At 37.0% G+C, this 17284-nt stretch overlaps 1 protein-coding gene across 2 annotated transcripts in view; it reads right to left on the minus strand.

The window, feature by feature from the left end:
- The window catches only part of LOC105254105, a 279413-nt gene that overhangs the window by 39532 nt on the left and 222597 nt on the right, over nucleotides 1–17284 (minus strand). For both annotated transcript variants that reach the window (XM_020028387.2, XM_020028388.2), the window contains 2 exons: nucleotides 9206–9500; nucleotides 8695–8840 (listed from right to left, as the gene is read on the minus strand). In XM_020028387.2, the coding sequence (XP_019883946.2) occupies nucleotides 8695–8840; nucleotides 9206–9500 (441 nt within the window). The remainder of the gene's footprint in view (nucleotides 1–8694; nucleotides 8841–9205; nucleotides 9501–17284) is intronic.

A 17284-nucleotide genomic window follows, 5' to 3' on the forward strand; every position in this document is an offset into this window, starting at 1 on the left:
TCGTGAATAATATCGCCCACATTTAGCTCGCCCATTTTATAGCCGTCTACTAAACAACGTAACGCGCGGCAATAATAAATTCTTATAATCGTAACTCGTAATTAAAATCTTGTTACACGTGTAGTGCTGTTCAACGAGAAACAAAGGCAGGTACTTGCACAAAATTTGGGACGGAGAGATGTAGAGCTCGTGTTAAACGTGGCAAATTCTAACGTGGAGAGGAGATGCAAATTATTCTGGTCGTACTCTGAGAAACGCGTCTTTTGATGCATTGCCGTTGTGGCGTGTGTTGAACAAAGGGAAAAAAAGCAGAGAGATCACAGGAAAACGCTCCTCTCTTTTGATGCTTCCGCAAGCTCGTTCTTGAATTTCGTTTCAAAATTCCTCGCTCGCGATGGTTCGCAAAAAGTTCCGCCTGCGAGTTTCTTCCACAAATTTACGATTCTCGTTATTAAACGAAGATCGGTCGTTGTTCGATGTCAACGGAGCGATTCTTTAAAAGCGACCCTTTAGCTTCTCTGAAATTAATGCGACGTTTCTACTTTTTTTTCCGCGTTGCTTTGTACGTGTGCCAACTGTCGTTACTTCGACAAAGAATGAGAGAGAGAGATAGAGATATAGAATTTACGCGATTATCACTGATTCGATAACACAGATGCATTCCCTTTTTGTCGTCCACAATTTTTGTAACGCGCGGGAATAATCAGTAGCCCGATTCTATCAAGTTCCACGCCGAACCTTAATCAATTTGATCCAGACAACGAGCACGTAGTTTCTCTACGTGGCTCGTACATCAGATGGATACAGGATGTTCCAATGGAACGGTCGGCTGCAAATTCCCAAAGGAACAGACAACTTGTAATCGCATGAAAACATTTATGCAGTTCGAAATCAAATTGAGTATAATTTTTGAATTACATTTGCCATTTTTTTATGAGATTTGTTACGCCATTTTCTATCGCTTTTATATTTTATTCTGTATTTTTTTCGAAAATTATATTATCCCTTTTTTCTTTTTATTAAAAAATTCGGCTAGGAAACTCAATAATCGTTATAAACTAAAAAATTCGGCTAGGAATATCAATAATCGTTATAAACTATTGCTATTAAATTATAAATAAAAGTATATATAATAATATATAACAATATATATATTTCTCCTCATATTTTTTAAGGATGTTTTGTGTGTACAATCCCAGCAAAAAGTAGCTGAAAATCAATATTGACGAATATATCCACTTTTGATATATTTTGAGTATGAGAAATTGCGTGGAATATTGCAATTCGATCTTAGCTACAGTGCAGAGATGTATTTTTTAATATTTATTGCGTTTTTACTGAAATATTCCGAATTTTGTGAATCGAAATGATTAACTTTTGCCAGAGAATTTCGCCTTGTGACAGATACATGGCTAACTTCATTGAATTATATTTAATATCTTTTTAACCAGTTAGTACTTGTATAATATTATTTGACCAAATATTTCCTCTGTATCTAAACTTTCGCAAATTTAAGCAAATTCTGAATATTATTTCCATGTGTTTTTGTCATTTGAATCGACGTGGTTATACGTTTCCCATAAAAAAACCTGTTAATTCGGTGCAAATTAAAATCTTTATAACTTGTGAACGCTTTAGTGATTTAAAAATTGTACCGAAGATTCTAAACATATGTAAGAACATTCTGTACAATTTTCATTAAATTCTTAATATTTTGAAAATAATTATAAAACATCCTTAAATTACTAAATTATAAATAGAATAAAATATTAATATTCTGAATTTTGTATGTTCCTTCGATTTTTTTTTTATTAATAAATTTTTTCTAATTTCTTTAAAATTATCTTTAAATATTTATACGTGTGTATTAAATAATAATAAAAAAATCAATGTATTACGATACTGGAATTAGAGCAATCTTCAAAATATATATATATATATCTTTCGTGAAGAGTATAGATCGCATTTACTCATTCTGTATTATATTACATACATGTCTTTGGCAAGATGAAAATTAAACGGTATGTATCAGAGTTAACTCTCGCTGCGCGTCTACAAGAATTCAAATCACTTCATCAGACGCCACGACGGCGGCAGTTACTGAGGCTACCTGTACGGACGATGTGATCGTGTAATCCGGCACTTGTATGCGGTGCATGTTCCGCGCGCGAGTGAATGATCGCGCGCGTGTTTAGACTCGTGCGTGTAACGCGGAAGCTGCGCGTGTTAGTGCATAGGACAGTCTGTACGCTACGCGATGTACGACACGTTCTAATGTGACTGCGTATACATGGCGGGCGCACATGCACGGTTTATGAGCGAGCGATATCTGCGTATGCGTGTATTTATGCGTAGGCGGGTACACCCCCGCATGACTCTGCACTATATATACATGATTTAAAAATATAATATATACAACGGTTGACCGCCGTTTAGCTATTCGACCCGGTCTCCCATAAAGCTCTTTACTCTTCCAACATCCCCCTCTCTCCCTCTCTCGCTCTTCTCTTCTTTCTCGCGCGTCACTTTATCTCATATTTCTCTCCATTGCCGACTCCCACCCCTACCATGTGTTCTTGTGTTTTCTGGACATTTTTTTTTTTTCGTTTTTAGACCCCTGTATCTTTCCGCTCTCTCCCGTTTTTAAACCGCGTCAAAGGGAGTTTTTAATTGAGGCACTTTCGGCCGGGTCGTGCGTGTAATACACGTAAATACACCTAATTTGTCACTTTTTTTGTGCACCGACAAAAGTCGTGCCTTTCTCTCCTACTCGCGTCGGGAAAATTTATCTCTCATCATTAGAGAATTAACTTTTCCCTCATGATAAATTCTGATCATGAATGAATGCAAGAGGGAAATGCGCGAAACTGACATCTCTGTAAAAATGTGAATTCACAAAACGTGAAAATCACTGCATCACTGTTTTTTTATCGATTCTATCAATTTCATTTGCATGAATAATAAAAGTCATTTTTTCTAATATTTAGCATTCGTTGCTTCTTTTAGAATCAGATAGATGATTAAGTTGGTCGATTATTGAATTTGTAATTAGCCCATCCAAATTACGTGAAATATTAGCTTTTTGCATAAATAAGAAACGAACAAGCTTTTGAAGTTCACCCGCCCTCGGATAGACACGCGAAATCTCGATTGTGTTTCGTGACGTAGCTCATCGAAGGTTAAAACAGAATCTTACGTCGGATCTTTCGATAGGGTAATATTGTCGAAACTTTGCGGGTACTTTGTATTCGTGCAACTTTTAATAGTAAGCGGAATTTTTTTTACAACACTAAAAATACAAACGATTATTATCTCATTATTGTATGCTTTATTAATGTCAATGAAATAAAAAATTATATAGAGGGAAAACATACCTGTATATTATTTATTCATATCGGAATGCAACGTATATGTATTTACTTCCTTTTCATTTCCCTCAAATATAACATTTTCTAATTTTATTTTAATGAAGTACACTTGCAACACTTGAAATTATTCTTCTATGTTTTAAGGGAGAGATAAATTTTCGTAAAACGTAGGAAACGTATCGTTAAGTGTATACGAATAAAAAATCCAGGAATAGTTCAGGCAGAATTAATTCACTTCAGCCCATTAACTTCACATTCGGGTTCATTGCATTATGGTCTGTATTATTTATTTAGCAGGCAGGAAGCTCATTGGTAACCTGGCTGGGCAATGTTGCGGCGGAAGAAGACGAGCCGGAGAAACGCCTGGCGTGCTGGTGGCTTAATTGCTTGGGGATTCCAGCTCGTTATGGCCGGTGTCTCAGGTACGCTTACATAATCCGTTACAGCGGTTTCGCTAACCCAGTTCGCGACCCTGGTTGGCCCGGCTATTTACTTACGCGGAATCAAAATTTCTTACCGTTGGAATCTTAAGGTCGTGGCTTTTCTCCTCGTTTAATCGATGCAATTTACTCCATCGACGAAGATTAAAGATGATACATTTCGCACGTTATTGAATACTTATTGTTAATTCAGTATCGAGCAAACGTCATTATGCAATGATGTACCTATGCAATCAATGTATGGCTACAATTTATTAAAAAGAAGAATAAATATATCTCTATTTTAGCAATGCGTCAAAAGTAATAAAAATTATTTCAAACATTTTCAGAAAATAATTTAACTGTTCACTCATTCGCTGATTTTAATTATACAGAACTAATTTTACCGTCACTTCATTCGCAATTTTAGCTTTTCAAATTATCAAAACATTTATCGAAAAATGAATCAAGGCCTTTATATATTCCTGAATCTAAAATAAATTGTCAGTATTATAATATTATGTCCGTATGTGTTATTCATTATAATATTATTCATTTACTCCATAATTTACAAAAGTCTATTTCGAGTGTCGCTTTTTCCATTTCTGATGTATCGAATTTTCTCATCGTTCAGCTGTTTGTATCGTTAGCGTTTATCCGACTCACGATCCGTGCTTCTTCGCTGCTACCCTTTTCCATAAGTTTCTAGTATCCTGTGGAAATTTCTCGATGTGCACCATCGGCAAGTCTATCTGGGAGGTGTAATTCGCGGACGTCAACGGAATACCAATGTCGTCATCGTCGTCGTCGTCGTCGTTCTCTATCGTCATCCCCGTCGTTCTCCATTCTCTCCGTGAGTGGTCATAAAAGTTTAGAGGAGCGTCGGTTTGGAGTCACGAAGAAGAGAGAGAAAAAGAGGGAAGGAGAGAGAGGAGGAGGACAGAATGAGAATCTTACAAAGTAAGAAAAAAGATGGATAGTTCGTAGACGATCTACTTTATTGCGGCATTGAACATTATGTAGCTTATGAAGGCGAGATGGTAGAGCTTTGGCCGGATCCGGGAGAGGAAGAGAGAAAGAGCGAGGAAGATAGAGAGCTTTCGTTCGTGAATGAATGATCGTTCCGTATATTGACTGGTATGGTGAGAGGGTCGAAATGAATTTTTATACACTGATCACTCGCCATTCATTCACTGTTGAATAATAAAATGGAGCAAATTCACCGAGCATATATAGAATTAATTGGTTATCCAACAGGAAACCAGTTGTTATTGCAGGCATTTTTGTATTGCACAATTTAACTCTGGTTTTGATCAAAAATGGAAAAAAAAGAGTTATATTATTTCGAATACGCGTCCTATGATTGTAATTCGGTAATAAATTTTAATATAATACGTGTTTCTCTGTTTTGTAAATGTGTCCAATGTGAATTTACAAATTCCGTATCACGAATGCAGCATCTGCATTAATTCGAAAATTTTCTTGCGTTATACATATATTTATATAATTTAAGGATGATATCTCGGCGTATCTTGGTTATTGTTTATATGTATTATCGCGATATTACGCCACGTCATTGTTTATGCGATTGCGATTGCAATCTTTAATACGAAACTCCAGAGGCTGCTTCTTTTTACATTTGAATTGTAAATTTTGTACGCCACGTGCGTGGAATGATAAATACTATCCTTCGTTCGTATCCGCCTCCCCAGAGATCCGTACGTGACTCAGTCCGGAGAATAGCTCCTTGCTTCTTGCGAAGCGGCGGATTGAGCTTTTCGATGCTTCTTCTCATCCCGAGAAGGATAACCACGAGAGATAACTGCGAACGAGCAGTGAATTAAATCGAAGTCAATATTTCCCTTGAATTATGAAAGAACCACCGGAAAGATACACTCTCGTGAGTGGTAAGATGGTAGATAGACAAGTCAAGTCGAACACATCATTCTTTAATTTAAAAAAGAATTTATCGTAAGCTTTCGTCGAAGGACGTTATAATAAATTTTAGACAATCTCAAAAACGAATTCGCGAAGCAAATTATCGAGTAACTTTTACGCTTTGTTGAAAAATGATGTAAATGGATATGGAATCTAATGAAGAGGAGGGATATAATTAACTGCACTAATTATGTTTCTAAGCAAACACCCAGATTCTAGCGCGCGGAATGAAAATTCAATCTGTATGATTATCACGAAATATCAATTATATTATTTGCTAATATCTCGTCAATTAAAGTGATTCTGTTTGCTTTTTATATATATATATTCTCGTATATAATCGAGTATTAACCAATTCACTAATTGTCGTTATAATGATCTCAAAATCCAATAATTTAAATGCACCGCATTAACTTCGTGATGGATAATTTATATTCCATTACATTTCACATTATTTATCTCGAGATCGAAAGTAAACCGTCCCATCGATTATGGAGATTCTTATTGACAAAACCTTGCTATTTTATAACATATTAACATCGTTCCACCGACATATTTTGTTATCGGTGACCAATTCATTTTCGAACATCGCCAAATCTTCGAGTCCTTGGTTCTCGAATGCAGTTGTTCGTTCCGCGCGAGTCGGTGGATCGAGGAATGAAGGAGGAGAAGAAGGATCTAAGAAGACAAAGAGATGCCGTGGAAAGAGATGGGAGGACGAACGACCAGTGGATCAAACCGAATCCAATAACTCCCGTGGGATTACAACTCTGGCCCACGGGAACCGATCGTATCCCGAAGAAATGGTGGGTACGAGACACGGGGTAGAAAGAGTGAAGCGGAGACATTCGCGAGGAAGGAAGAAGGGGCAAGTTTGGGAAGGTGGATCGTCCGGAAGAGAAAAGTAGAGAGGTCGGCAGCTTTCTTCTTCGTGGCACAACAGCAGAAACGACGATATTTTGTCGAGCTCGACCGGAATGTACAGAACGAGTGCGAGTTGCATTTGTATCAGAGCCGATATAACGGGTGGGTCAAGCAGAGGCAACGGCGCCGAGTAGAAAAACAGAGCGAAAGAGAGACGGAATTTGGCGAGTTCGATACGTTAGCTCGGACACGTAGCCAATATTAATCCGCGGCGGTCGCAATAATTGTTGCCGCTTTTTATATATCGGACACGATTGCCCCCTCGAGCGATCGGGTCGCGCGGGACAAACGATCGAGCCACCACCTCGACTAAATGATAAGAAAATACGCTGTTCAATCACGAGCTTGTCAGGTTCAACGGGTTTCCGTGACGCGCCTCGCAAAACGTTCCCCGGCAAATTGAATTTCTCGAGGCACTTCGCGGCGAATCGCCCAAACTCGAACACGCGAGCAACGAACAGCGTGCAACGATTTAGCCGATTCCAGACGAGCTCCTGCGATAGAAACGATGTAACTTATAAGTCGTTCGCGGGATTTTGACAAATCGTCCGAGACCGACCAGTTCCCGATTTTCTCCACTCGTTCCTCTTTTTTTCCTTCTCTCCCTCGCTCGCTCTTCTCTTTTTTTTTTTTTCTCCCAACTCCCATCCCGTCACTTCGTTTCTTCTTTCCCAGCCGTCTTCCCAGTGCCGGTGCACTAAATCCTCGTGCCACGCCGCGCGAAAACTTTTTCCCCGCCGAAGTTGGAGTTTTCCCGGGGTTTATCGGCGCGGTGCGGGTAGTTTTTACTTGGCAACTCTTTTTTTTCCCCACCTTCTCCCGCTCCTTCCCCGTCCGCAATCCGATCGCTTTTTCGGTTCCTCTCCCCGCTCCCGGTGTGATTCGCTTCCGCTCGTCTTTACGTGGATCGGATAAAACCCAACGGCCACGCAAATCAAGCGTAACGAGCGGCTGCATCGCGTTGCTCACCCGATTGGTCGAGAGAGCTTCGCAATCGATACGATATCGCGAAAGGGGGTTTCTCGTACCACGATAAGGTTTAGCCAGTTATGTTAATCCGATAGCTTATCAATTGCTTCATTAATATCCTACCTATAACTTGATAACATAGACCTCGTATTCGGAGCTTGCAACGCTGTACGACTGTCCGAATCTTCAATTTGAGATAACGAATTTTATACGAGATGAGTCAAATTCATAATTGTGCTTAAGAATGTTTTATACCTATTTTCAAAATTTTGAAAATTTAATGAAAATTGCACAGAATGTCCTTACATATGTTTAGAATCTTCAGTACAATTTTTAAATCGATTCACTAAAGCGTTCACAAGTTATAAGGATTTTAATTTGCATCGAATTAACATGTTTTTTTTATGGAAACGTATAATCACGTCGATTCAAATGACAAAAATACATGGAAATAATATTCAGAATTTGTTTAAAATTTACAAAAGTTCAGATACGAGGAAATATTTGGTCAAATAATATTATACAAGTACTAACTGGTTAAAAAGATATTAAATATAATTTAATGAAGTTAGCCATGTATCTGACACAAGGCGAAATCCTCTGCCAAAAGTTAATCATTTCGATGAACAAAATTCGGAATATTTCAATAAAAACGCAATAAATATTAAAAAATATCTGCACTGTAGCTAAAATCAAATTGTAATATTCCACGCAATTTCTGATACTCAAAATACACCAAAAGTGGATATATTCGTCAATATTGATTTTCAGCTATTTTTTGCTGGGATTGTACATACAAAACATTCTTAATGCTGAGTGTGTATAATAATTTATATCATTTTTTATAAATTATAGACGATAATAATCTATCGTCACAAGCATTTTCTATAAGAAAGGCTCGGTGAAAATTTTACGTCGAGGCAATTTCGACACGAGGTCATAGAAAAAATCGCGATGTATTTACGTTGAAACGTTAAAAGGGGCATCATGGCGTTTCAGTAACACGATACTGAATCTTGTTGACGAGGCAAATGGAAACGCACAAGCTACATCGAATGAAAAAGAATTGTACTCACTGACTAAGGTGAGGAAAGGCATACTGTGCTGCAGAAAATGGGGCGGACTACATGCTTCTTCCGGTCTAGATACTGCTTTTCCCGTCTGCAGCTCGATCACGTGGCGGTCTCTTCGGTAGAATGTCATGCACATAAAACCGCTCCAACTGGAAAAAAGAGGAACGCGAAATTTTATAAAGGTCGGAGAGCGACATATTCCACCGCTTTAATCGCATTCGTTATTATCCGAACAGACACGCGATATATGTATGTTGAAATTCTCATTATTAGAGAGAATTACAGAGATAATCACTGCAATTTTTTTATGACTTTAATTCAAATCTTCGTGCGACGCATATCTTTTATATATCGCATATTTCGAAGATTAAGTAATAATAATTTTTGAATATTTATAAATGTAAGTATTATAAAACGCTCTCTCTTCATTTTTTTTACTTAAGAAATTTGAACACGAATAAAAATTATAATATTATACAAAATAACGTCTAATCGAGACGAAGGACGATCTTACCAGCCAACAGTGAAGTGCGCCACCAACATTGTCATTGTTATGGTCTGAGCTCCGTTCGACTGCTTTATGCTGTTGCAGAGGATCTTCGCGTCTTGATCTTGCGATCCGAGCACGTATTGTGAGTCCATGGACCCGCTCTCAAAGCTTGACGAAGTCGTGTTTGGAGCGACGTGCAAAGAAGCGTTTCGCGGATGAAACGTGTAAGATCTGTTGAGGTCCAGAGTGTGCCAAGTCAGTCCGCTGCTTAAGTGTCCGGTCAGCCAAATCGGAAACCGACATTCACCCGGAGACGAGACTAAAATCAGAAATATACCGTCTTGCATTAACGCCTTTGTATTTAATTAAAAGTAGGAAACACACACAACCATCGCATTATATTGTTTTCAAATAAATAGAACAACAAATTGTGTGTGTGTGTGTGTGTGTGTGTGTGTGTGTGTGTGTGTGTGTGTGAAATGGGTTTCTTTGAAATATTTTAATACAACACGCTTTTATTGTTCTTGATTAGACCTAGTATAAATAAAAAAATAAATTCTAAGATCGAATATATCTATCTATAATATTTTTAATGGCACACTGAGAAAAATTGTTTGATTGTACCAACAAGACGATTATATGATTGAAGGCATTTTGGTTAAATCAAACGAGAATTTCTAGTTATCATGATAAGACTCGATTTTTTATAACTAGAACGTTTTATAGATTTTACTATAAGGATTTGGTTAGTATTTTCTGGTTCTATAATTATATATAAATATATATTTTCTTGGATCTATAAATTTCTTGTTACATTAATTTCTTTGCTTACTTCTTAATTTAACTCGTATTCAATATTTGCCATGAAATGTATATAAAGAACTAGTATTAACGTTAAATCCAAAGTATATTTTTTTTCTCTTACGAGCAGTAGTGTCAGAAAGAGGACGCTAGCTCTCTAATTGTGTGTGTTTGAGCTGCATCCTCTTTTTGCATCACTGTTTATCAGTTTAATTTTTAACAAACTGAATTTAAAATAATTTATTCAATAATCTGGATTAAATTTATGCAATAATCGTGTTGGAATTCAGAATATTAAACAGACTTTTGAAATTAGATGGAAAAAATTTTAGACGACTTGGTGCTGGCGAGTTTAATATTATTAACCAGAAAATTTGGTAAATTTAAAGGGAGAAATTAATCAGATTCATCTGGTAATTCTTACAAAAATTCTGATTCATCCATTTTTCAACAGACATACTGGTTGAATCTACCAGAATTCTAATTCTAATTAACCAGATTTTTTTCTCAGTGCGCTTTTATTGCTTCTTGATTAGACCTAGTATAAATAAAAAAAATAAATTCTAGGATCGAATATATCTGTCTATAACATTTTTAATGGCAAGAGTCTTGTACTTAAACATACCAATTGTTCAGGAAAAAGTCGTAATTATATTTTTTCATTAGTGACTGAGCTTTTGCGACTTCTCCTTTAAAACCTTTTCCTTCGCAACCTCAACTGTCGTAAAACGAATAATTCTCCAGGTCACCGTTACGCATTCCGACGTATATACAATATTTGTTGCCCGTAAATGCCGCAGGATCGACGACAGCAACATACGTGGTTACGTCGTACGGGCTGGCCGATATGGTGCTCAAAAATTCCACGGTCGTCCACCGTAAAGTCCTTCGTATCGCGCGAAATGACAGTCGATAAAGTGACGACCTCGATACTCGATATAGACAGAATCGCGAAATACTCGTCCCGAATGCAGCCAATCTCCCTCCCGATCTTCTCCCTTCCGTTTCGCTTTCATCCCTTTCGCATATAACGCGACGCGCTATGCGACCAATGCACTCGCCCGAGTCATACCAGCTCGCCGGGACGTTCCACTTCCGGTCGCGGCATGTAAAATCGGAGTGTCATGAGAGCGTGGGGTTCGATCCGCGTCGAGTGTTATATCCATGGTGAGAGGATACGGTCGAGGGCGGAAGGTCGATGGGTTAACCGAGCGCACGCGGCCGCTTTTATGGCACATAAAGGCATCGTTGTACACCGCGTGGCAAAAAGAATGAAAATAATTCAACTATCCGCCCCGATAAGTTCGTACATCGCGATACACCACGACCGAGATACAAATTTCGCGATAAAAGTCGAACGAAGTCTTTCCCTCGTCCCTTAAAGTAGGAACGACGTCGTTATCTCGTCGCTCACATGACTTCTTTGTCGCGTTACATTAAAATTAATCAGACTGATGAATATACGGTTACTGATGTATCACTGATTGGTCTGGACTTTTTTTCATCGAAAAAAATATGAATTATTATCTCGCATATGATTTATTTAACAACGTATGTATAACGTGACGTGAAATTTTGAAATAAAAAGATATACAAAAAGGATATGCATATTACGTAATATCGCGTGTACCGGTGACCTATATTTTCTCGATAAAACGGAATCATTTAAATTTCAATTAAATGATTTGTAGTGCAAATACAAATTGCATATCGTTCCAGTTTTCTTCTTTTTACATTAATTGCAGAAAACGATGAAATATAAACGGTACGTCTCTTTAACAACGGCAAAACTTGGGACGAAATAATAACGCCCTACATTCGCGTTATTATTTCTGCGTTCTGGTAGCGTGCTTTTTTTTGCAGCGACGTTATCCGTTTTCACGTTTTCGACTAACTCGTTTTTCCACAAAATCGCGAGGGTGATAGAATTTCGTGATTTTCATATCGAACGTGCCATCTCGACCGATCGTTTTAGTCTACGGTCGTAATTGTTTAAAAGGCCACGTCGCATCGCTGTTAAAACCACTGGCATTTAATGCTGTTTTTCCGAAAATTAAGTTTCTAAAATTGGCACGCTGAAATACGTCGGCGTATCGGGAGGGTTTCGCATACCGTTGAATGAATTTAACTGCTTCGAGTCAAACTATGCGCAATTTTGAGAGAATTACAAGTAATTGTAATGCGGATAACGCGACGGTAATTCGGTGAAATATGTGTGATGTCATGATTATGAATTTATATAGGAATTAATAATTGAGTGGACGTATGCGTGCGCACGTGCGGGGAATTATGTCGATTCCGACATGTGCGAATATTACATTTATATCCGTTACTGGCAATCGCGTTTGACAAACGTTCGACATTTGTATTATCCGCAATATTCTTTTACAAGCGTAACCAAATTGGGTTAAAGCAATTCGGCTGCGTTGATAATCCGAGATAGAACAAGTGCGCGAATGTAAATTGCATCGTAAAATCGAATGGAGAACATGTGTCTTCCGATTTGATCCTCTGACCTTTTCGAAATTTTTATTCTGCTGACATTTACATCTCGGAGGTCTCTATGCTCATTTCCCTTTTAATGATTTTTTTAATTATATAGAATTTTTTTAAAACCTATATTCCAAAAAGTTAAATTCATTTCAAAAAGTTAATAAAAGGATATTTGCTCATTATTTTTCTCATTTTTCTTCTGCAAATTTCCACCTCATATGTAATTAACCTACAATAATTATAAAATCAGTTCTTTTAATATTTACCTAATCGTTCAATTTATCTTATATCTCTTAAGGATGTTTTGTACCTATTTTCAAAATATTGAGAATTTAATGAAAATTGTACAGAATGTTCTTACATATGTTTAGAATCTTCGGTACAATTTTTAAATCGATTCACTAAAGCGTTCACAAGTTATAAGGATTTTAATTTGCACCGAATTAACATGTGTTCTTATGGGAAACGTATAATCATGTCGATTCAAATGACAAAAACACATGGAAATAATATTCAGAATTTGTTTAAAATTTGCAAAAGTTTAGATACAGAGGAAAAATTTGGACAAATAATATTATACAAGTACTAACTGGTTAAAAAGATATTAAATATAATTTAATGAAGTTAGCCATGTATCACAAGGCGAAATTCTCTGCCAAAAGTTAATCATTTCGATTAACAAAATTCAGAATATTTCAATAAAAACACAATAAATATTAAAAAATATATCTCTGCACTGTAGCTAAAATCAAATTGTAATATTCCACGCAATTTCTCATACTCAAAATACACGAAAAGTAGATATATTCGTCAATATTTATTTTCAGCTACTTTTTGCTGAGATTGTACATACAAAACATCCTTAATGATTATCTTTTTGCTAATTCTTAAAATAAAAATGAAAAAGGAAATATATATTTCCGACTCTCTTTAACTTGCTGTTGTTAGAATTCCGATTATCGAGGAAGCTTTAAAAAATCGATGGGATTATTTCTTCCCTTCGTAACAATTCGAAATAATGTTGTTCTCGAAATTTTACGGTCGAATAATTGATATAATTTGTCCTCCCATTCGCCCAACTGTTTGACTCGCTCACCAACTGTGTGCTCCGAGCGACTATTTCGCGATGCAGTCTCGCAGTTTTCCCCAGATATTTACTCTGGCAAGGTTGATGCCGAGCTAATTGAACAAACTTCGGATCTCGACTGCGAGGTTGCGGTTAATAGGGGCTCGCACGAGTGCCGGAAGATGAGGGCATGATATACCTATCTATCTACGCCAACTGGGCAAAGTGGGACAAAAGGAGCACTAGCTAAGTCCAAGGGATGAAGCAACGAAGGAAGATTTGATGTTAATACATTTTTCCGCATCTCTTCGCCCTCCCGTCTTTACTTTGCGCTTTTTCCTACAACGCGAATTGTAATATTGACAGCGAAGCTTACAACAAGCATCCGCCAAGATGCTGTCTCTGTCTTCGATTCTTAAGAACTCTTGCCCACCTTTTTCCCTTGTTCATTCTCTCTTCTTTTCTTCAGCGAGTTTTATGCGCGTGTCGGTGACTCCCACTCGACTTAAAACGATTTGCCGAAGGAAGTGGCAATTGGAGAGGCGCGCGATGAACGCGCTGTAAAGAGGGGGGGGGGGAGGACGAATGCGCCAGAGGAGAAGATCGTGAAAATCCACCGGAGTGAAATCTGTTAACGAAGTTTGTCGTGAAACTGTGCAGAGCAAGATACGGGTTTGCAAACTCGAGAGACGGTGCGGCAGTAAGAGACAGAGACGTCAAGCTCCAGGGAGAGGAGAAAGGGGTTAAGATGGAAGAAAGGGAATACGAGCATGGAAAAGTCGTGTAAATATTTCCTTTTTATTCGCAGAGCGAATAAGAGGCGCGCGTTAAAAATCGTTCGATTAATGCGTGCTTGCGAAAAGTATAATTTCGTCTCGCTAAGAATAATTTGTTCCAGACACACACACACACACACACACACAAGTCCGAATGAAAAGATTTATTTTGCGATTTATCATCACGACTTTGTATTTTATCATTCCGAAAATCCTATTACTTTTTTTATTTTATTCGCGAATATTTAAGTAATAAATTTTGATAAAAATAATATTGACTATTATTCACATACGAAAATGATGTAAAACTTTTCACGTTAAAAAAATAGAAAACTTTATATCATGTAATATCATGTATACGAAAAATCACCAATTTAGATCGAATATTACTCGTAAATATGTATAATTTAATAAGGAACTTATTTTTCGGAGTCTGATACGGGGATAAAAGCTGAGAAAAATCGTTTGATTGTACCAACAAGACGTATATGATTGAAGGCATTTTGGTTAAATCAAACAAGAATTTCTAGTTATCATGATACGACTCGATTTTTTATAACTAGAATGTTTAGATTTATAGATTTTACTATAAGGATTTGGTTATTTTCTGGTTAAATCTATAAAATTTCTTGTTACATTAATTTCTTTGCTTGCTTCTTAACTTAACTCGTATTCAATATTTGCCATGAAATGTATATAAAGAACTAGTATTAACGTTAAATCCAAAGTATATTTCTTTTTCTTTTACGAGCAGTAGTGCCAGAAAGAGAACTAGCTCTCTGATTGTGTATGTTTGAGCTGCATCTTCTTCTTGCATCACTGTTTATCAGTTTAATTTCTAACAAACTGAACTTAAAATAATTTATTCAACAATCTGGATTAAATTTATGCAATAATCGTGTTGGAATTCAGAATATTAAACAGACTTTTGAGATTAGATGGAAACAATTTTAGACGACTTGGTGCTGGCAAGTTTAATATTATTAATCAGAAAATTTGGTAAATTTAATAGGAAGAAATTAATCAGATTCATCTGGTAATTCCTACAAGAATTCTGGTTCATCCATTTTCCAACAGACATACTGGTTGAATCTACCAGAATTCTAATTAATGCAACCAGATTTTTTTCTCAGTGTGATATTGCTCGATTGTATGGTCGATTTTGGATTACCTGTCCAAAGTATAAACGACACTAGTAACGAACTCTTTTTTATCATTGAACTCTTTTGTTTCTCATTCGAATAATTTCGGCGAATATTGCGAAAACGTCACGACCATTTATTACACCGAATACCTATCGTGATCTTTTCCAAGTCTAAACAATAAAATTAAGAAAACGGGGGACATTTACGGCTACGAAATATCCGTGTATATACATTTCGGATTAAAAAGATTTCGGATAGCGCCGCGATAGCGCGAATATTACGAGATGTTGTTTAATCCAGCGTTATTTATCCTCCGGTACAAGCTGAAAAGTCCGTTCTGGAAATCGGGAAAATGCGGAAAAACGCACGCGGCCAAAACGCTGGAAGTGGAAGAGGTGGGTTACTTACGATCGACGTGGCTCCGTAGCGCCCCGATTAAAGCCCGCTTTCATTGCCCGGAGAATTTCATATCTTTCCTTTCGCGATGATATTTATCAAGCGTAATGCGCGAGCGTGAAGCCCCGGTAATTATATATGAATCCATTAACGGAGAGCGAAATGGGATTGCGAGCCGCGAGATGAAAAGCGAGTAAGACGGAAATGCGCACACGGTGCGAAAGGGAAAGAAGATAGGGCGCTCTTTCCGTTCCCCAGGTTTTCATCCCCCTCCTACCCTCTGCTCTTCGCTCCCTTCGCCCCGTCACTCTTTGCCAGACGTCGTGCAAACACGCTCTTCTTATTCATGGAATAAAAAAACCTCGTACGTTGATTAGCAATTTTTTAAAGTATACATTACCGCTACCGCATGACGCTCGTAACATTTTAGAGCTCGCATTTTGTCAGTTATAATTTAATAATTGTTAAGTGTGGGTGTATGTGTGTTTGTCGGCATTCCACTTAAGATGTTTTCCACGGGAAGCAGGCGAATACGGTGTTATACAAACAGCATCAGAAATGTAACATCGTCCGTGGACAAGCTACACGCGCGTCTGCTCGTACGAGTCATAAAAAATTTCAAAAATCCGGCCAGCTAGAAAATAACGATAAATTGAAACGTCCGTGGCCCGATGGGAATCCTCGTCAAGCACGTATTTACACTGTAATAATTAAAATCCACGAGAGCGGTACAAATGAAAAAATTTTAACGATGATGAATCGTACAACTGGAGATGGGAGACACGATCCGTTGATACGATTTATTACTACGCGATATCTCATGATAATTAAACATTTTTTAACTGCCATAACTTTTCCACCCGCTAAAAATATCTATCTTGCGCTACGCGAAGTCTTCAAACACGCAGCCATTATTATTATTAATTATTCAAACAGCGATTGGAGAAAAAGAGAGAGAAAGAGAGAGAGAGAGAAAAGAAAGTTGCTATTTGTTATATATATATATTTTTTAAATATTCATTGTTTATATTATTGATTCATATGTAATTTCATCAACATATCTAAATCGGAAAAAACTTGTAAAACTTTTAACAATTTTTAATTATTTATACACAGTGTATGCATGTATATCTTCTTTTATGCGATATATCTCCGCGTTGACGTGTGCTAAATTACATTTATCTTTAACGAAGCGTCCAAGTGAGAATAACGAATTGAATAAAAAATAACATACACCGGTAAAAACGATGATTTAAAATTAATTTGGAGTAGACCAACTAAATGAATGAAAAATTTATTTTATCACATGAAACTCGAGCATTTTCCGATTTAATCGGTTCATATATAAAGACCACCCAGGTCAATGTCTAAATAATAATCCACAAAAATAATATATAGCTGTATTCTCCAGTATTAAATATTGAAA

The sequence above is a fragment of the Camponotus floridanus genome, unplaced genomic scaffold (genome assembly GCF_003227725.1).
Source record: "Camponotus floridanus strain SB8 unplaced genomic scaffold, Cflo_v7.5 scaffold40, whole genome shotgun sequence".
Classification (NCBI taxonomy): domain Eukaryota; kingdom Metazoa; phylum Arthropoda; class Insecta; order Hymenoptera; family Formicidae; genus Camponotus; species Camponotus floridanus.